The 21,781-nt window shown below is 39.7% G+C and overlaps 1 protein-coding gene across 5 annotated transcripts in view; it reads right to left on the reverse strand.

Annotated features, from left to right (window-relative positions):
• ANO9 (anoctamin 9) overlaps positions 1-21,781 on the reverse strand; it is a 586,191-nt gene that overhangs the window by 141,183 nt on the left and 423,227 nt on the right. For all 5 annotated transcript variants that reach the window (XM_086957696.1, XM_086957699.1, XM_086957698.1 and 2 more), the window contains 2 exons: positions 20,333-20,497; positions 484-520 (listed from right to left, as the gene is read on the reverse strand). In XM_086957696.1, coding sequence (XP_086813822.1) covers positions 484-520; positions 20,333-20,497 — 202 coding nt within the window. The remainder of the gene's footprint in view (positions 1-483; positions 521-20,332; positions 20,498-21,781) is intronic.

The following is a 21,781-nucleotide window of genomic DNA, read 5'->3' on the forward strand; positions in this document are numbered from 1 at the left end:
AAGCCAGCACTCTTGCGCCATGTTGCAAAGGTACCTGTCCTGCAGGGGCGATTGCTTATGTGCAGGAAGGTGTACCTTCCTGCACATAAACAATATTTAAAGGGAATTTGCTGTTTCTATGTATGCTGCATTCTGCAGCACACATACAAAAATCAAAATCGCCATCCTAAGACCAGGTTTTACTGGCCTTAGTTCTTGACGCTGCCCCATCTTTGTAATTAAAGGACAGCGTAAAAAGCAATAGGTGTTGGGGTGCAATGCCCACTGCAACACCCACTGCACGTCCCTTTCAAGCTAAAGAGGCCTTACTTACGAGGCCGCTTTTCAATTAAGGAGAAGGGGATATCGCCATAAATATGCCCCTAAGTGTCCATCACTAAACCCTTGTTTTCTCAACTTGCCCCACCTCTCACTCCCGCCATCCTACATTTGCCCCTTGGAAAGTAGAGTAACTGTACATCTTCTTAAGGACACTTGACTCACCCAAGTTACACAAGTACATCGCCACCATCCTGTTCACCTGAAGGGAAACATGGAAATAAAGTGATTAAAAAAAGGCATTTCAAGTATTTGACTTATTGGTGATGTAACATGCCCGGAATAAAAATGTCATTAATATATCACAAACAAGGAGACCTGATTACAAAAAAAAAGCGATAACCGAGACTTCTGTTTAACCATGATAAATAGCATGTATACATGTCAATTTCCAGAATGTACCGTGAATTAAATGTTGTCACTGTGGGGCGCCTGGCTTAAAATTCTATGCAAGGAGGTTCTAGGAGGATATACAATTTATCATTAATCATGTGCCCTTAGAAGTTAGTAGTGCTGGTGTCCCAGGAAATGTAAATGTGCTTATTGGGGGACTGCGCCCAACACAGAAAATATGTGTAAAACATTGAAGCTCTCACATTTCTATGGATTTTCGTTTCCAATCTTTAGAGACTAAGAATATGTTTGTGGGGTGAATATTAGAGAGAAGCCTGGACAGATAGGTGTGAAGAACCCCATGAAAATCATAAATGCTTTTTAAATGTAGTACATTAGGGGATAAAGATTGGGAGGCACCTTTGTTCATGTATGGCAGCACACCTGCCCCCTCTATCCAACCAGAATACTCTAGTTGTGACTCCCAGCAACTACAGGCAACACCAGCCTTTTAAACGTGGGGGTTGGGCGTGCTCTTTGTAGAATACACTGGTATGAAAGTGGCGTTTCTTGGCAATCACTAGTGTGAGTCTGCTGCTGGGAGCTGTAATTTAGTCTAGTAACTAAAGTTCTCAAGTGCAAAATCAGCTTGCTGACTGAATGAATTAATAAGAGATGTCGTGAGGCTAGTTTTAGCCTGCTTGAGTGGCATGAGTGTCATTCTGTTTTGGTGCTGCTGACTGTTTCTTTAAGATGACCCCTGCCTGTGCTCTTTATAATAGAAGCAACCTATGTGCTTTTACTCTTAAGTGTGATGGGCTGGTCATTATAGTAAGGCTTTTGACCTCTCTAATGAGGCTGGAGGCTCTGATAACACTACAACTGGTAACAAGAATGGCCACTTCTGATATATTAGAACGGCACCGCAGCCAGGACCACAGACAACTAATCCGTGGTTAACGGCGATGCGATGTTTGGGGGACAGCATGAAAGGAAGCTCAGCCAGCTTCTCTTAATAGTCTGAGTAAGTTTACTGTCATGATGAATTGAATACGCTGGGCCATATGTATCAAGCCTTTTGTGATTCGCAAAGGCCGAATTTAGCAGAATTTCGGCCTTTGCGAATCGCAAACGGCCTTTTTGCATGTTTTGTGATGTATGAAACATTCCCAAAATAAGGAATTGCAAACTTGTGCGGTTCCTTATTTTGCCATAGCATTTAGGGAATCACAATTTTGCGATTCCTTAAATGCTATGTATGTAGCATTTTTGGCTAGCGAATTTTGGTTAAGGAATCACAAATTACCACAAACTTGTAGTTGGTGGTAATTTGCGATTTCTTGTAAATATGCACAATTGTGCATTTGTGAGGGTGGCATATGACGCACATACATGCCCATTGGGCATGTATGTGCGCCATATGCACACACATGTAATTTAGAGGGGTGCAGCAGGGTGTCCTTGAGACACCCCTGCACCCTTGCAAAAATTCTCAAATTGCGATTAGCAATTTGCGAATTCGCAATTTGATAATTATTTGGAAATCATTCCTATGGGCCTCCTGGCCATAGGAATGCATTGGAAAATATTCCCTAATTGTGAATTCGCAAAATGCAAATTCGCAATTAAGGAAGCTTAAGGAATCGCAATTTAAATGCGATTTTGTTCATACATACCATTTTGCATTTCCTAAATAGCGATTCCTTAAAATTCGCTATTTAGGCAATGCAAAATAGTTTGATGATACATATGGCCCTCTTGTCATGTTATATTCATCTGTATAGCGCCATAATCACCCGAGAGGGTATCCAGGCAATTATAACAAGGTACTGTTCAAGTGGAGGAGGGAGCACTTCTTGTTGGGGGTTTCAAATCATCTAAAGCAGGAGAAATATTTCCAGCTTACATGCAAGTTATAATAATGGGGCAAGATTTTGATGATTCTCTGTTTGGACATTAAATAAAATGCCTGTGGTAGATGGGTAAACTGTAGGAAATGATATAGTAGCAACACATTTGCTTGAAAAAGTATCTCTATATGGAACAGTATGCATGGATGAAATTAGTGAGGGCACGTGGGTTTGTTGAGATTTGCTAGGGAAATGTACTTTGTGTGACCTTCATGAGAAACCCTGCAGAATGACTTCATAAAAACCTTGAAAGTGAACAGGGAATTCGTGTAACCTTGTGGAGATGTATTTGGGGACAACGGGTCTAAATGTTATGTTTTTATGTACATCAGAGTAGTGTTTGAATATGATCATGCATTAGGATTGTTCAATGCACAGCTTCACTGATTGAGTATAGATGTTCTTGTCGTAGATAAACAAGAAGTGCATGTCTTTCCAATATGCATATTTAGTGTCAGAGTAATTCGGCTTTGTAAGGTTTGGATGGGATATAGAAATGTGAATATGGCATAGAGTCAATTGGAAGTTATGAAAATGAAGTCTTAGTAAAACAATTCTATAGGTTTTTTTCTGATTTACAAAGTGCGTAGCTACCCAATGGCTTCCCAGCGCTACTTTAGTCCTAGTGTGCACCTTGGAACCTATCAAGTCATACAACACTGGGTTGGTTTGGGTAAAGCCAAGGTTTTAGCAGCTTTCTGAATTTTGTCTCATTGAGGTCGGTTCTGAGATCAATTGGCATTGAGTTCCATAATTTAGGGGACAAAAAGGAGAAAGATCCTCGACCCCATCTGGTGCTTTGAATACGCAGGACCCTCATATGACTTGCACTAGAGGAACTTAAAGTCCTATTGGAGGGCTAGGGTACCAAAAAGCCGTGGTTATGGGGAGTCCCTTGTGGTTGATTGCCCTATGAGCGAGTGTGGTGGTGTGGCACTCTATTTAATACTGATTTAATTCAATTCTAGGGTAGCTTGGGTGCTGATCGGTTTGCTCCCTCTGACCAGTGGGGTGTTGTCGAATGAATCAAATTGGATGCTGTCAAGCTTGACAGGATAGCCAATCGCACTCCTTAGGGAGATATGTTGATCTCTCCAATGTTTAAACCAAAGTTTAGAGAAAAAGTACTCATAAGTATACCAAAGGAAACAACTTTTCATTCAAATTTATTCATCTGTTCAAAGTTATTCTCGGTGTATGCTGTTACATCACAGCTATATGAAGATTCCAAAACGTTCCAAGATATTCAAACAATCCATTCAATCGGTATTATAATCCTCCAAATACCCAATGCATTTCGTGCTGTCCGCACTTCATCAGGGGAAATACATTATTATCTATAAGCTAAAGTCAAATGAAGTATTGTCAGAGATAGCGGAGCAGACCACAGTCTGTCAAAGAAGAATCAATGAAAACATTTTTTACACTATACATTGCCAACCGATCTATTTACATGCAAGATGAGGGAAAATGAGAATGTGCGTGAAAATAATAACAAAGCATAACCAAAGTAAGAGTATTAATGAAACTGATGATTTTGCCTGTGATTTCTAAAGCTGATGGATTCACCTGTGTGGTAAAAAACTCCCAGCGTGCATTGCGAATGAACTCTCTGTGTGGGTTGAACTAAGATAGCGAAACAAAAGTGATATAGTGCATAACTGTTCACTCACTAGCCCCGTGTATATGCAGCACTATAAACATCGTCACCGTGACGGAAAATACATTGGGATCTTATCGGATGTTTAAATCAAAGAGACTATGACGAGGTTACTTTCTAAAGTATATTTCGTGTATCACTTACCAAACGGGTAATCGGGAAGGAAACGTAACCTGTCTTCTGGCTCAGTCGGGATCGAGCTTGGTCATAATGCGCATGCGCTTAAACGCAGTCTAAATGGTCGGTTCCCTCGTAACCCGGGTGTGTTGTGTCTCATTTAAAAAGTGAATGTACATTTAATTTACGGTGGTAAGGTCAAAAACGTGACAATAATAGTTGATAACGAATATAGCGAATCAAGTTGAATAAAATTAACCAAATTAAGGTCATTGCTGTTGGTAGTGCCGGAGAGTATGTGAAAAATGGCGGCCATGTTGGTACAGTGTGGTTCGCATTAAAAAAGGTGCAGTAGACTAAGAGGAGAGAAGGGTCTACAAAGTCAAGGAGTGTAATGTCAAATAGTACATCAATGTTATAAACGGGAAATGAATCAAATAAATCTAGATAAATGACGGTGTTCACATAATGATATTCTATACATAACAAAGTGATAGAAAGTTAGATTGCAGTCTAAAGGTTCTTCAATAGTTTTGTGAACATATTAAGAAGGAGAATCAGCGTTATAGAAAGCAGCTATATTCAAGCCGTTCATTTAACCCTGTTGGGTTACAGGAATTCAGTTTTTTAATCCAAAATCTTTCACGTTGAAGCAGTCTTTTTTTGTTGTCACAGCCTTGCTTCACAGGAACCCACTCCAAAACCATGAATCGAATCTGACTGATGTTGTGGCTGTTAGAGATGAAGTGTGCGGCTACAGGAGCCTTGGTAGATTTGTTTCTTATAGTACTCTTATGCTCGGTGATTCGAGTTTTTATTTTCCTCTCTGTTTTTCCCACATAAGGGAGTCCGCATGGACATTTTAGTAAATAAACCACGTTTTTAGAGTCACAAGTGGCATTGGTGAAGAGTTCAATGGGTCTTCCTGTGGTAGGATGGGTGATAATGTTACCACGAATTATGTTGTTACAGTGTCCGCAGTTAGCACATGGAATCGTCCCTGTGTACCTTCTATTTTTGTTACGTACATCCTTTTCAATCATATCCTTAAGATTCTTTGATCTTTGATAGGCGAACAAAGGTTTTGTGAAGAGTCCTTTGAAATCAGGTTCCTTTTCAACCATTTGGCAATTTTTCAAAATGATTCTCTTTATCAGTTCACTTCGGTTTGAGAATTTAGATACAAAAACTGGTCTGTCCTGATTCGTGTCCTTTGGGTGCGTCTTGAATAACTCTGCCCTGGAAATGGTTTGTGTTCTCACTTTCGCTTCTTCAAGAATGTTTTCCAGATATTTCCGTTCACGAAATTTTGTGATCATCTGATTTGCATTTGATTCATAAATTTGATCGCTTGATGATATTCTTTTCATTCTTAGCAGCTGAGAATAGGGTAAATGGCGTTTCAATGACATGGGATGACAACTGTCAAAGATCAACATATTGTTTCTGTCCGTATTTTTTATGTACACATCTGTTTGGAAACAATTGTTCTGTAGAGAAACTAACACATCCAGGTATGGGATGGATCCAGTGTTGATAGAGTGTGTAAACTGTATGTGAAAATCAATCTTATTGATTTATTTGATGAATTCTTCAATTTCAGTGGATGGTCCTTTCCATATGAGAAAGATATCATCTATGTATCTCCAAAATCTGTGGATTTTGTTCTGCCATCTGGGATTTTCAAGGATGTTCTCAAGTTCCAATCGGTGCATGAAGAGATTTGCGTAGCTGGGGGCCGCACAATTCCCCATGGAAGTTCCAGCTAACTGTTGGAAATATTGTTCGTTCCAAGAAAAATAACTATGGTACAGGGTGAAGTGTAATAATTCCAAAAGGAAAACTTTCAAATCTTGTTTAATGTCGTGATTGATTAAGAAAGACTCTATGGCTTCAATGCCCCTATTGTGTGGGATTGACGTGTATAGAGAACACACGTCGATGGTACAGAGTGTTACTTCCATAGTCGCATCAAGTTCTGTGTCATTTAGTTTAGTGAGAAAGTCTGTTGTATCACGAAGGTATGTGGACATTTTCTGTACTAGTGGTTGTAGGTGTCGGTCTAAGTATTTTCCTGTGGGTTCATGAATTGAACCTCTTGTCGACACAATCGGTCTAAAGGGTGGTTTCATTAAGTCCTTATGTATCTTTGGCAGCATGTGGATGTTTGGGCACTTCGGATGATCTTGTAATAAAAATCTTTTGTCTTTTTCTGTAATAGTTCCCATCTCTACTGCTTGGTTGATGATGATATTCAAGGTGTCTTTAAATACCATGGTAGGGTCATTCGGTAATACCATGTATAACTTTTCATCAAATACATAGTTGTTCACACTTTCGAAGTAAAACTCCGAGTCCATTATGACAAGGGCACCTCCCTTGTCTGCCTTGCAGCATTTGATTTTTCGGTTCTCAATGATTAGGTTAATAGCCCGAGACTCATTGGTAGAAAAATTGGACCGTTTAGCTGATGGTTTCTTGAACAATTCCTTTATTTCATTAGTTGTGATTGTTTCGTATGAGTCAAGAATCTTATGACTTACTGGGGCTAAGAAGGTACTTTTACTTTTCAATCCTAACAATGTGTCTTCTGTCTGTGTCATTGGTTCAGTAACAATATTTGAGAAAAAATACCTTAAGCGAAGGGTTCTCATGAACTTGAAAAACCGCACTTCCGTTTCCAATTCATTGGGTCTGTAAGTAGGCACTAATGATAAGCCACGTTGTAAAGCAGAAAGTTGATTTTTAGATAACTTCTCTCTCTATATATTGATTACTAGGTTGTTTTGCTACGTGTCGATTGGGCTATCGAAGAACTTTGCTCTCTTTGTGCCCTTGCTCCTCCTGGTTCGACGTTGTGGCTTTGGCCTCTCCCTAAAAAAGGCCTCTCTGATGTTGTTGAAGCGGAAGTGTTGGCGGTGTTTTCCCTGTTATCAGTTTGTTTTCCTCGTTTGCCTGGTCTATGTGTATCTTTTTGGGTGGAATCATAAGATGATGAACTTCCTTCATCTGAAAATGGATTTTGAAATGGTCTTTGTTGTCTTCGTTGGGCATAAACCTCAGCCCAATTATAAACCTCCCCAAGCTTGTATTCAATGGTATCGCGTTTATACTTGCAGATTTTTCTGTCATTTATCTCTCTTGTGTGCTTGTCAAGCTGTATGTTAATGTCAGTCAAGGCATGATCTAGATCATCTTTTGATAGGTTGTTTTCCAAATTCGTTTGGATTCTTTTATTGTCTTTGTCAAGGTCTTCAATGACTTTAGATAGTTCCTCCACTATGAGTAAAATGAGGTCTAATGAACATTTGTTCAATATTTCATACCACCGTTCTGTGAATTTTGGATTATTCCTGCAAAGTGTTGGCTTAACGGCTATCCGTAGCCCTCTCGGTATTCTTTGGTCTTTATGGTACCTTATTAATGTTCCTGCGTGAGGTTTCTGGTTTATAATCCTTTTAGAGGTGTATAGCAATTGTTTCAATAAACTCTGCGATGAGAATGTACCCGCAGCTTTGGGATCTGCTTCCTGTATCAATGCGTAGATTCTATTGGTTTCCTCAGATGAAAAAGCAAATGTATTGGCTCTGTTCTCAGTTAAGTTGGAAATATCTTCGTATTCGATGATTATTGCGTAGTTTTCGGTAGGTGCCCACACGAGTGAGGTCAGAATACCATAAATGAGCAAGTGTGGTGGTGTGGCACTCTATTTAATACTGATTTAATTCAATTCTAGGGTAGCTTGTGATTTCTAAAGCTGATGGATTCACCTGTGTGGTAAAAAACTCCCAGCGTGCATTGCGAATGAACTCTCCGTGTGGGTTGAACTAAGATAGCGAAACAACAGTGATATAGTACATAACTGTTCACTCACTAGCCCTGTGTATATGCAGCACTATAAACATCGTCACAGTGTCGGAAATTACATCGGGATCTTATTGGATGTTTAAATCAAAGAGACTATGACGAGGTTACTTTCTAAAGTATATTTTGTGTATCACTTACCAAACGGGTAATCGGGAAGGACACGTAACCTGTCTTCTGGCCCAGTCGGGATCGAGCTTGGGCATAATGCGCATGCGCTTAAACGCGGTCTAAATGGTCGGTTCCCTCATAACCCGGAAGTGTGTTGTGTCTCATTTAAAAAGTGAATGTACATTTAATTTACGGTGGTAAGGTCAAAAACGTGACGATAATAGTTGATAACGAATATAGCGAATCAAGTTGAATAAAATTAACCAAATTAAGGTCATTGCTGTTGGTAGTGCCGGAGAGTATGTGAAAAATGGCGGCCATGTTGGTACAGTGTGGTTCACATTAAAAAAGGTGCTGTAGACTAAGAGGAGAGAAGGGTCTACAAAGTCAAGGAGTGTAATGTCAAATAGTACATCAATGTTATAAACGGGAAATGAATCAAATAAATCTAGATAAATGACGGTGTTCACATAATGATATTCTATACATAACAAAGTGATGGAAAGTTAGATTGCAGTCTAAAGGTTCTTCAATAGTTTTGTGAACATATTAAGAAGGAGTATCAGCGTTATAGAAAGCAGCTATATTCAAGCCGTTCATTTAACCCTGTTGGGTTACAGGAATTCAGTTTTTTAATCCAAAATATTTCACGTTGAAGCAGTCTTTTTTTGTTGTTACAGCCTTGCTTCACAGGAACACACTCCAAAACCATGAATCGAATCTGACTGATGTTGTGGCTGTTAGAGATGAAGTGTGCGGCTACAGGAGCCTTGGTAGATTTGTTTCTTATAGTACTCTTATGCTCGGTCATTCGAGTTTTTATTTTCCTCTCTGTTTTTCCCACATAAGGGAGTCCGCATGGCCATTTTTAGTAAATAAACCACGTTTTTAGAGTTACAAGTGGCATTGGTGAAGAGTTCAATGGGTCTTCCTGTGGTAGGATGGTTGATAATGTTACCACAAATTATGTTGTTCTTAGAGCTGGCGAACAGTGACAGTGTCTGACCCCGTATCACAGTTTTAAAGGCCTCCCATAGGGACACAGACGAGGACACTGATCCCACATTGTCAGCGAAGTAGTGGTTATAGCTTTAAGCACCCCAGCCCTAGTCTCAGGAACACGGAAATGCCAGGAATTAATTGGGCCTCCTGCGTCTAAATGGAGATCTATATGGATCGGGGAGTGATCCAAGATGCCTCTGGGCAAATGTCGGGCCTCTCGCACAGTCGTGGCTTGGAATATAGTCAAGTCTGGCTAAGCTCCCATGGGCCCCGGAGTGGAAAGTATATTGGGCCTGACCTGGGAGAAACATCCGCCAACAATCCACCATACCAAACGTTTCCAAGAAACCACTTAGGCAGGACTGCGACGGTGTAAGAGCCCTGGGAGGATGTCGATCTTCCAGACCATCAACCACCGAGTTGAAGTCCCCTCCAACCACCAGGAGCCCCTCGGAAGCCTCAGTACCAATTTCCCCAGGTCGACAAACGTAGTGGCCTGCAAACCCGGGGGGACATATATCGAGAGGATGGCAACCGTTCTCCCCTCCCACCTACCAACAAAAGCCGCATACCTTCCCCTGTCATCCAGTATCGTTTCATCAATCTCCAAGGGAAGGGAACTACGGATCATAACACCAGCCCCTCTAGAGCCCGAAGTGAATCCCGAGTGTGCCACCAGCCGGTAGCCCCTCCGGTTCATTGCATGGAACGTGTTCCCCACCAGATGCGTTTCTTGCAGTAGGACAATGTCGGGAGAATGGCGCTTCACAGTAATCAATATCTCGAGAGAGAAGTTATCTAAAAGTCAACTTTCTGCTTTACAACGTGGCTTATCATTTGTGCCTACCTACAGACCCAATGAATTGGAAACGGAAGTGAGCTTTTTCAAGTTCATGAGAACCCTTCGCTTAAGGTATTTTTTCTCAAATATTTTTCAAATATTGTTACTGAACCAACGACACAGACAGAAGACACATTGTTAGGATTGAAAAGTAAAAGTACCTTCTTAGCCCCAGTAAGTCATAAGATTCTTGACTCATACGAAACAATCACAACTAATGAAATAAAGGAATTGTTCAAGAAACCATCAGCTAAACGTTCCAATTTTTCTACCAATGAGTCTCGGGCTATTAACCAAATCATTGAGAACCGAAAAATCAAATGCTGCAAAGCAGACAAGGGAGGTGCCCTTGTCATAATGGACTCGGAGTTTTACCTCGAAAGTGTGAACAACCATGTATTTGATGAAAAGTTATACATGGTATTACCGAATGACCCTACCATGGTATTTAAAGACACCTTGAATATCATCATCAACCAAGCAGTAGAGATGGGAACTATTACAGAAAAAGACAAAAGATTTTTATTACAAGATTATACAAAGTGCCCAAGCATCCACATGCTGCCAAAGATACATAAGGACTCAATGAAACCACCCTTTAGACCGATTGTGTCGACAAGAGGTTCAATTCATGAACCCACAGGAAAATACTTAGACCGACACCTACATCCACTAGTACAGAAAATGTCCACATACCTTCGTGATACAACAGACTTTCTCACTAAACTAAATGACACAGAACTTGATGCGACTATGGAAGTAACACTCTGTACCATTGACGTGTGTTCTCTATACACGTCAATCCCACACAATAGGGGCATTGAAGCCATAGAGTCTTTCTTAATCAATCACGACATTAAACAAGATTTGAAAGTGTTCCTTTTGGAATTATTACACTTCACTCTGTACCATAGTTATTTTTCTTGGAACGAACAATATTTCCAACAGTTAGCTGGAACTTCCATGTGGAATTGTGCGGCCCCCAGCTATGCAAATCTCTTCATGCACCGATTGGAACTTGAGAACATCCTTGAAAATCCCAGATGGCAGAACAAAATCCACAGATTTTGGAGATACATAGATGATATCTTTCTCATATGAAAAGGACCATCCACTGAAATTGAAGAATTCATCAAATACATCAATACCATTGATGATCACATACAGTTTACACACTCTATCAACACTGGATCCATCCCATACCTGGATGTGTTAGTTTCTCTACAGAAACAATTGTTTCCAAACAGATGTGTACATTAAAAATACGGACAGAAACAATATGTTGATCTTTGACAGTTGTCATCCCATGTCATTGAAACGCCATTTACCCTATTCTTAGCTGCTAAGACTGAAAAGAATATCATCAAGCAATCAAATTTATGAATCAAATGCAAATCAGATGAACGGAAATATCCGGAAAACATTCTTGAAGAAGTGAAAGTGAGAACACAAACCATTTCCAGGGCAGAGTTACTCAAGACACACCCAAAGGACACGAATCAGGACAGACCAGTTTTTGTATCTAAATTCTCAAACCGAAGTGAACAGATAAAGAGAATCATTTTGAAAAATTGGTAAATGGTTGAAAAGGAACCTGATTTCAAAGGACTCTTCACAAAACCTTTGTTCGCCTATCAAAGATCAAAGAATCTTAAGGATGTAATTGAAAAGGATGTACGTAACAAAAATAGAAGTTACACAGGGGCGATTCCATGTGCTAACTGTGGACACTGTAACAACATAATTCGTGGTAACATTATCAACCATCCTACCACAGGAAGACCCATTGAACTCTTCACCAATGCCACTTGTGACTCTAAAAACGTGGTTTATTTACTAAAATGTCCATGCGGACTCCCTTATGTGGGAAAAACAGAGAGGATAATAAAAACTCGAATGATCGAGCATAAGAGTACTATAAGAAACAAATCTACCAAGGCTCCTGTAGCCTCACACTTCATCTCTAACAGCCACAACATCAGTCAGATTCGATTCATAGTTTTGGAGTGTGTTCCTGTGAAGCAAGGCTGTGACAACAAAAAAAGACTGCTTCAACGTGAAATATTTTGGATTAAAAAACTGAATTCCTGTAACCCAACAGGGTTAAATGAACGGCTTGAATATAGCTGCTTTCTATAACGCTGATACTCCTTCTTACTATGTTCACAAAACTATTGAAGAACCTTTAGACTGCAATCTAACTTTCCATCACTTTGTTATGTATAGAATATCATTATGTGAACACCGTCATTTATCTAGATTTATTTGATTCATTTCCCGTTTATAACATTGATGTACTATTTGACATTACACTCCTTGACTTTGTAGACCCTTCTCTCCTCTTAGTCTACAGCACCTTTTTTAATGTGAACCACACTGTACCAACATGGCCGCCATTTTTTACATACTCTCCGGCACTACCAACAGCAATGACCTTAATTTGGTTACTTTTATTCAACTTGATTCGCTATACTCGTTATCAACTATTATCGTCACGTTTTTGACCTTACCACCGTAAATTAAATGTACATTCACTTTTTAAATGAGACACAACACACTTCCGGGTTGCGAGGGAACCGACCATTTAGACCGCGTTTAAGCGCATGCGCATTATGCCCAAGCTCGATCCCGACTGGGCCAGAAGACAGGTTACGTTTCCTTCCTGATTACCCTTTTGGTAAGTGATACACGAAATATACTTTAGAAAGTTACCTCGTCATAGTCTCTTTGATTTAAACATCCGATAAGATCCCGATGTAATTTCCGTCACGGTGACGATGTTTATAGTGGTGCATATACACGGGGCTAGTGAGTGAACAGTTATGTACTATATCACTGTTGTTTCGCTATCTTAGTTCAACTCACACGGAGAGTTCATTCGCAATGCACGCTGGGAGTTTTTTAACACACAGGTGAATCCATCAGCTTTAGAAATCACAGGCAAAATCATCAGTTTCATTAATACTCTCACTTTGGTTATGCTTTATTATTCTTTTCACGCACATTCTCATTTTCCCTCATCTTGCATGTAAATAGATCGGTTGACAATGTATAGTGCAAAAAATGTTTTCATTGTTTCTCCTTTGACAGACTGTGGTCTGCTCCGCCATCTCTGACAATACTTCATTTGACTTTACCTTATAGATAATAATGTATTTCCCCTGATGAAGTGCGGACAGCACGAAATGCATTGGGTATTTGGAGGATTATAATACTGATTGAATGGATTGTTTGAATATCTTGGAACGTTTTGGAATCTTCATATAGCAGTGATGTAACAGCATACACCGAGAATAACTTTGAACAGATGAATAAATTTGAATGAAAAGTCGTTTCCTTTGGTATACTTATGAGTACTTTTTATCTAAATTTTGGTTTAAACATTGGAGAGATCAACATATCTCCCTAAGGATTGCGATTGGCTATCCTGTCAAGCTTGACAGCATCCAATTTGATTGCCCTATGAGCCAGGCATAGTGCCTGCCATTTTTCTTCCACCTCTGGAAGCCAATGCAAGGTAGCTAGAGCGCTTTTAGCTGAGGAGTGTTTGGGTAGGTTACAAATGCTCCTTGCAGTAGTGTTTTGAACCACTTGAAGTCTCTTGTCAACAGATTTAGGTGAGCCCAGATACAAGGAATTCCAGTAGTCCAGACGGGAGAGAATGAGCGACTGGACTACAAATCTCCTACAGTGTGCAGATAGTAAGATTTTGTGTAAGGTTTGCAGCATAACAAAGCAAAATGCAATCAATTTATTTGCTTGGGCTACCATAGATAGGGAGCTATCCAACCACATGCCCAAACTTTTTATAGGAGACGATGAGGAAGGTGGAGTACCCAGACAGTCAGGCCAATCTAATGTTGCCTGTGAGGTTGGATTATTCTCCATTAACATCATTTTGGTTTTCAATTGTAAAAGGAAAAATAGAATGCCCGGTGTTACTTCTCAGTTCCCTGTTTTCCTTACAGGGAATGTTGCATACATTTGATCATGAGCTGAGAAAAACACAAATTCCAAATTGAATGTCCATATACATTCTTTATTGCAAGCCCTTCTACTGGGCACTTGAGCCCATTCTTCATCAGTTGATATGAGTACAAGTGTTACAACTCAACAGATACACTGGTAATCTTCTTCTAATACATGTAATAGTGTGAAACAGCCAACATGTATTTCGCAAAAATGCTTCGCTGCTTCAGAGCTTAGAAAAATAGTTTCCAAATACTCTAAATACGTGCTCCTGATTTCCGATTCCCAAATTTCGTCATGATCCAATATCTCAATCAATAGATTTTTTTCTGGAACAAGCATCGGCTGTAGCCACCCATCAGTGCACACGTCATAACACGTGTTGGCTGTTTCAAACTATTACATCTATTAGAAGATTACCATTGTATCTGTTGAGTTGTAACACTTGTACTCATATCAACTGATGAAGAATCATTTTGGTGTTGTCTCCGTTTAGTTTTAATGAAGAATTTTGCCATCCAGCGCACCACTTTCTTGAAGCAGGGGGCCAGCTGAGATCCAGCCTCTGGGGCAAAGGAGACTATGTGGAAGTGTGGGAGCCTGGGAGCACTCAGTATTTGGCATATACCAGTGTTATGTCTTTACTTTTACTATTTTACTTCCCTGTCATTACTTTGACAATTTTACTCCAATATGCCCTAGATTCATTTAAAACAATGTAATTTAATACTTTTATTGTAATCTTAGTGTTAACCATTAACCCTTTCTCTAAATCTATTTAATTAGTTTACATCAAATTAAATTAACAAATATTTTAATACATTCTTACCATTAACCAAAAAAATGTAAGAAAATAACTATAAAACATATGCTAAGCATCATGCTAAATCAAACCTTATATTTTATTTAAAGATCTATTTATAATATCACTTAATTATTGCAATACTAACTCAATTAATTTTAAATTAAATATCAGAAAAGTAAATATTTACAATAAGACTAAACCTAAATTAAACAAAAGCACATTATTATAAATTATATGGCTACTAATGCAGTGATTTGTTTTAATCCAACAGTAAAATATTTTTATGTTAAGAATTGTTTTCCTGAAACTAAAACATATTTGGAAAATCTTCTCATCAGGAATTATTGCATTCAGTATCTCACAAAGAGTTCATGAGAGAGGGCTTTTAGATTCTCTAGAATGCCTTCCTGGCTAGTTACTGCTGAACCAGATATTTATGTGGTGAAAAATATCCTACAACCTAAACAACTGGAGATCCATGAACATTCTCAAGTTACTAAGGAAATAAGAAATGGTTCTTGGGAAGAAAAAAACAAATAAAAAAATGAAAGCATAAACAATTTATAAATTAGGATACGAGATATCAAGGAATGGCTAAGCTTTTAAAAGTATTTAAGGGTGTGATGAATGTGAAAAGTGAGTTACCCGAGGGTGGAAAAGAGACCTTTTTTGTCAATAAGGATGAATGTTTTCTTGACAAACCTAATGGTTTTATTGATTTTTAAACACTTGTCATATTTATTTTGTTAAGTTAATTTTGACCATATTTTCAATATTCGCTTCGAGGACATGTTTTTATCCTTTCCTCTTAATGGAAGGAGACCCCACAATTATCTAATGAGTGCTACTAATAACAGCTTTTCCTGCAACCTGCTCAATTCTATTGCCAAAATATCCCTGCTTCCGCCCGGCCTCCACTATCTTGTGGCCATCTTTGAAAATGTACTTCTATGTATTAACCAAAGTTAATGCTCATATCCACTGCCAAAGGTAGTCTGCTACCTGCTACTGCATGGCCTCCAACATTCTGTCTTCTTGTTTAGTGTATATACCAGCAGACCCCTCCCTGCATATCATGGAAATACTGAAAGAACTAAGTAGGCCCGGCAGGTGAGTCTTGGACTATTGTGGACTTCTTGGAAAATGTATTTGTATTTAATAACCAAAGCTTACTAATAATTTGCAAGCTTTCTCAAAGTACAATTACTACATTCAAAACTATTGTGCAAAAATAGGACATACAAAAGGACATATAGTGAAACACCTGCACCAGTGTATCAGAGAATAATTGTGTTTTGTAACACAAAAATACAAGTCAACATTTCGAATAAGAAAATAGGGAATTTTATAAAACAAAATGGGATTTATTTTCCTAACTGACTTGCATTGAAGCAGAGGTGGTTTTAGACATGAAAAATCTAAAATTAAGCCTTTCTGTCTGTAAAAAGCTAAAATCTCCAGCCTGTTTCAGGTGTGTTGGCATTATGTACAGGGCCTTGAGAAATGTTCAGAGCAGAGAGATAAGGATGGCTTAATGGAGACTGGGAAAGGAAATTATGAACAGCAGGTAAACAATGTCTATGTTGCATGAATAATGCCATGTTTCATACAGAGGCAATGGCAGCTACTCGAATATGACTTGCATCCCAGAAATCTCCGATGATATCCTCATCAGACTATGCAAAAAGTTCAAATCTGGTTCCCCCGCGGACCCTATGCGCCCGGCTCAATTCTTAGAGTCACTCAACTTCTTCCTACCGGCAATTACCACCATCCTGAACCTCTCCTTCACCTCAGCGTGTGTACCATCTGCCTGGAAGCAAGCGTGGGTTTCGCCTATCATCAAGAAGCCCACCCTAGACCCATCTAAACCGGAGAATTTTCGTCCAATCTCCCTGCTCCCATGGCTGTCTAAACTCGCTGAAGCGCATGTCAACAGCACTCTATCCCAGCACATGGTCAAAAACAACATCCTCGACCCATCACAAAACGGGTTTAGACCAGGCCATAGCACTGAGTCTGCTCTTTTAGCCACCACAGAGCACCTCCGAACGAGCTTAGATGCCGTTCAAAGTGCTGCGCTAATCCTTCTGGATCTTAGCGCGGCCTTTGACACGGTATCCCATGTCATCCTTCTCAACCGTTTGGAGACCTTTGGAGTAGCTGGTCATGCCTTGGACTGGTTCAGATCTTTCCTCGAAAATAGGTCCTTTCGAGTTTCTGCCCCCCCCTTCTTATCCAAACCCCACCCGATTGCACAGGGAGTTCCGCAGGGCTCTGCGTTGAGCCCATCCCTTTTTAATCTCTACGTCCAGCCTTTGGCGGCAGTGGCCAAAGAGTGGGGATTGACATTAGTATCATACGCCGATGATACACAGCTGGCCATCGCTCTCTCAGAAGGTCCTTCCAACTTATCCTCTAACTTCAAAAGCGGACTCTCTGCGGTTGCCCAATGGATGACAATGAACTGTCTACAACTTAACGGCGGAAAGACAGAGGTACTACTCCTTGGCAAAAACACCAGCCTCTGGAATGAGCACTGGTGGCCGTCTTCCCTGGGCACCATACCTCCCCCCAAAACCCTAGTGAAAAACCTGGGTGTTTGGATGGATGACTCACTCAACTTTCGGGCCCACACCAAAAAAGTTGCCGGCACCTGCATTGGCCTGTTGAGAAGCCTCAGCCACATACTAGGCTTTTTCGACGCCAAAACCCGCCAACTCATTATCCAAGCCACCATCCTCTTGCGTCTAGACTACGCCAATGTGCTCCTTCTTGGTGCCAACAAATGTGAGATAGCACGACTCCAACGCGTGCAGAACTCTGCGGCGAGAACTTTGGTCGGCCTCCCCCGCAGATGCTCAGCCAGAGCGACCATCAAAAAATTACACTGGCTACCCGTTGATTCTAGAATCAAATTCAAGACCCTCATTATGTCCTTCAAAATCCTCAAACTCAACACCCCCCCTCTGCTTCGACCCCTTCTCACTCCCTTCGCGCCGTCACGGAACCTAAGATCCTCCAACCAAAACCTTCTATGTGTTCCACGCATAAAACTCTGCCGCATGGGCGGCCGCTCCTTCAGGTTCCTCGGAGCCAAGATGTGGAACGACCTGCCACAACATATTCGTTCGATAGACAGCCTACCAGCATTCCGGAAAGCTGTGAAAACGTTTCTATTCCCTTGCCTGTAACCCTCCCTCTGTCCTGTCTCCCCGCTCAGACTAGGATCTGGGTTCTTAGCACCGGGATGCCTCATTGCTGGGGCAGCTGTTGCGCTCTACCAAAACTATAGAATAGAATAGAATAGATCACTTAGCTCAATATTTTTACACTGGAATTAGTATGGTAAAGTCTAGCCCGCTCATGTATGCATTTTCCCGAGTGTTTGCAGGGTTAAAGTTACCATGGAGTACTTGAGTTCTTTTTAGTCTGTACTTTTTAATGATTTCGCACCGGAGTGAGATTAGTAAATAATACATTGTTATTTGTTAAGATTCTTTGAGCATGTTGAATTTAAATGTAATGTTTTATATATTTGTTTTCTGTTGTGTTTAGTTTAAGTAATTTAATATTTTTAGAATGCTTTTAAGCATTTGACATCTATTATTTATTGATACCTATTAAAAAATATGCTTTAATACATTATGGATGCTTCTATAACTTTGAAATGATCTATGTTTATATTGTGGACTTTTTATATAAATGAACCATATGTACTTTACAACTATTTCTCAAAGATGTTTTAACTTTTATTCAAAGAGTTAAGACACCGCTTAACAAACCACAAATCTCCAATGCCAGCAATTGCCGATGGTACCCCGAATAAGGTAGTTTGACTGAAATGTGTCAGGGAAGGACATCACGTTTCATATTTCTATGAAACATTATTAAAATGTTGCCTTGCAATCAAGTGCATCTCAGTCTTCTCTCTGGGCATTGGAGATTTGTCGTGTGATAAGCTGTGTGCCCGATGCAGCTGGAGTGCCACCACCTCATTAAAGACTAGTGCTGTACCACCTGGAATATTGAGGCAGCAGGTACTATCGCAGATTTCTGAATAGAGGTCTCGTGTTTGCTGGATGGGCTACATGTGGGACAGCAAGTTTAATGACTGGACGAAGGAACATGAAAGGATGACCCAATGGAGGGATTTATTGTTTTAAAAAGCAGGGATAAAGGATGGAATTATTTCATTTTAACTACCAAGACCAGAAAACATTAGGATTGTGCTACAAGTGGTGAGCTCCGTGTAGGAGCAAATGGTGTACATTATCTACACCTGCCAGCAATTTCAGGTGGTACCCTTGAATAAGGTTGTTTGACTGAAATGCGTCAGAGAGGCAAATCGCGTTTCATGTTCCAATGAAGCACTAGTCAAATTGTGCCTTGTAGTTGAGTTCATTTCCGTCTTCTCTCTGGGCATTGGAGATTTGTGGTTATCTAATGGGGCATTGGAGATTTGTGGTTATCTATCTTTCTATCTATCTATCTATCTATCTATCTATCTCTATATAGATTTTACTTGATATATATTTATATATGCCAAAAAATATAGAAACGCTATCATTTTGTAGTTGATATTTGTTTTACTATACATTATATGTATGTGAATTTGATGTTTTGTTTTCTGATATTTTGACAAAGCGATTCAGTGGAATTACTGAAAGGCAATAGAGCACAATTGACTTTAAGTTAAATAAAGACTATACAGAGGTTAATCGTACATACCTCTGATGATTGCAGAAGATGTGTCATTGTGCCTCTACCAGACTTTTTGGACGTGCCCTGTGTTTCTCCTCCAGTGAAGCAAACAATCAGAGCCCACTAGCAGTGACCCTTGATTTTACACAGTACACCATCATAGCACAAGGTCAGGGGATGCACCCAAAGTATATCGCCTATGCACCTACTACCAACCTATGTTGTAGTTTCTAGGCACAAACCTTTTTTACAGGTATCCCTGGTGGAGGGAAGAGCATATCAACCTTGTTCTGTGTCAAATCCAGACAGCTCCCCCTTTACTTTATAATCCCATTCCATTGAGGTGTGAAGGCCACATTGAATGTGAGGTGTACCATTGAAAAACTATGTCCTGAAGATATATTGCCTTACGAGCATCAGAGTATGCCTGTACAATATAATGGTTCTTCTCTAGTTCATCTTCATCCTTCCTCAATGTATGAGACCCTGCCCGAAATTCTGTAGGTGACTGCTCAGTGCCAGTCATGTACATTAAACATAGATAACTAGTGGCCCTACCAGAGTGTAGCTGTACTTCTTTTGGACTTCTGAAACAGATCTTGTGCGACAAGCCACCTAATGACCCATAAGATATTATGGTAGCTCCTCTTTCTAGTCCAACACTGATTCAACATAGCAAAACCATATGTATACTATACCTTAGTCATGATAACAATTGTGAAGTAGTGGACCAGCGCACCAGTCATGACTGCTACTGTGTTGGCGCGTTCACGAACAAAGTCCCAATCAGATTGTGTGAAGTAAACAGTCATTACGACCCTGTAGATGACGATAGCCTGGGCAATGCCAATCAGGATTGTGATCTATAATACAAGAAGATAACAGAATAGATGGAATCATGATGCAAACTTTCAACTCTTTTAATTATTCTGATGAACAAAACAGTATTACCAAACCCCTTCAACACCATCTGTACTATCACATAACATTTTGAATGTGTTTCATACAGCTGATTCACCCAACTCTGTTACTACTGAAAATGAATTCCACCTCATATCTTAGCATTTGTGGCCCAAGAAATAAGACCTAGCCTAGAGATGATCTGGTACATCTGCAATTAAACAGCCTTTCACTGTAAGGCACAAAGTCATTATAGAATAAGATAGAAATGAGAGCTACAGTAAAAAGTTTTACAGAGCTTTAGAAGTTCATGCTAAGAAAAACAAATGGATGTATTTGCAAAAAAATGAGAGGAAACATTCAGTGTGTCAACGGATGGAAAACTCAGCATGCCAGAACGAAGAGAATCTGCACTGTGCTGTATACAATGAGGTACAATGTTCCTACACTAGCTCTTAGTTACCATGGAAGTCTGATAATGGGTATTTCATGCTTAGAGTGTGAATTCAAAGAACCATGTTATTGAACCTTAGTGGCAGGTTGTACAGAGGGCGACATGAGTGTAACTTTCACTAGGAAAAAAAACAGGTATCAGGAAATTTTGTAGGGAATAAAATAATCTCTACTATATGGAAAAAAGCATATTGAAAGGTAATTACTTCAGACTTGTGGCCTTTTAAAGGTCATCAGCATTAACCTCATCTCTCTATATGGTCATAGGACACCTCTGTGACATGCCATATTGTTTTACTGTATGATAGAAATTACTTTATGTTCATATATAAAACTCGAGGATATCAAGTAATGGTCAATTGGACTGCCTACTTATTTTGTAGTCATGCCAATTATAATAGGGGACAAGGGATTTCATATATGATGTTTTGGTAAAATCATATTCAATGTCATCTGTGATGTCATCAATAATGTAATTTGTGGAGGAGCATATCCAGCAATATGGCCACAACACAGATATTTTTGATGCTCTAGATATTACCCCTGTAATCCAAAACTTATCTGTGGTTTACAATTATATTTATTTATTTGTATTTATTTAGAGTTTTTAGTAAGCGTAAAACCACCTTAATTAATGGCCATTGAGTGCTAACTCTGTGCACCAGTGAGAAGAGAGGGGTGAAAAAATATAGCAGTGGTTCATTCCAACACCTTGGACATGAGGTAGTCCATACCACAGTTGAGAGAAACAACCTGGCCGTAGGTGTCTGAAGCTAGGAGTCTGTGAATCAAAT

The sequence above is a fragment of the Lissotriton vulgaris genome, chromosome 2_1 (genome assembly GCF_964263255.1).
Source record: "Lissotriton vulgaris chromosome 2_1, aLisVul1.2, whole genome shotgun sequence".
NCBI classification, from domain to species: Eukaryota; Metazoa; Chordata; class Amphibia; order Caudata; family Salamandridae; genus Lissotriton; species Lissotriton vulgaris.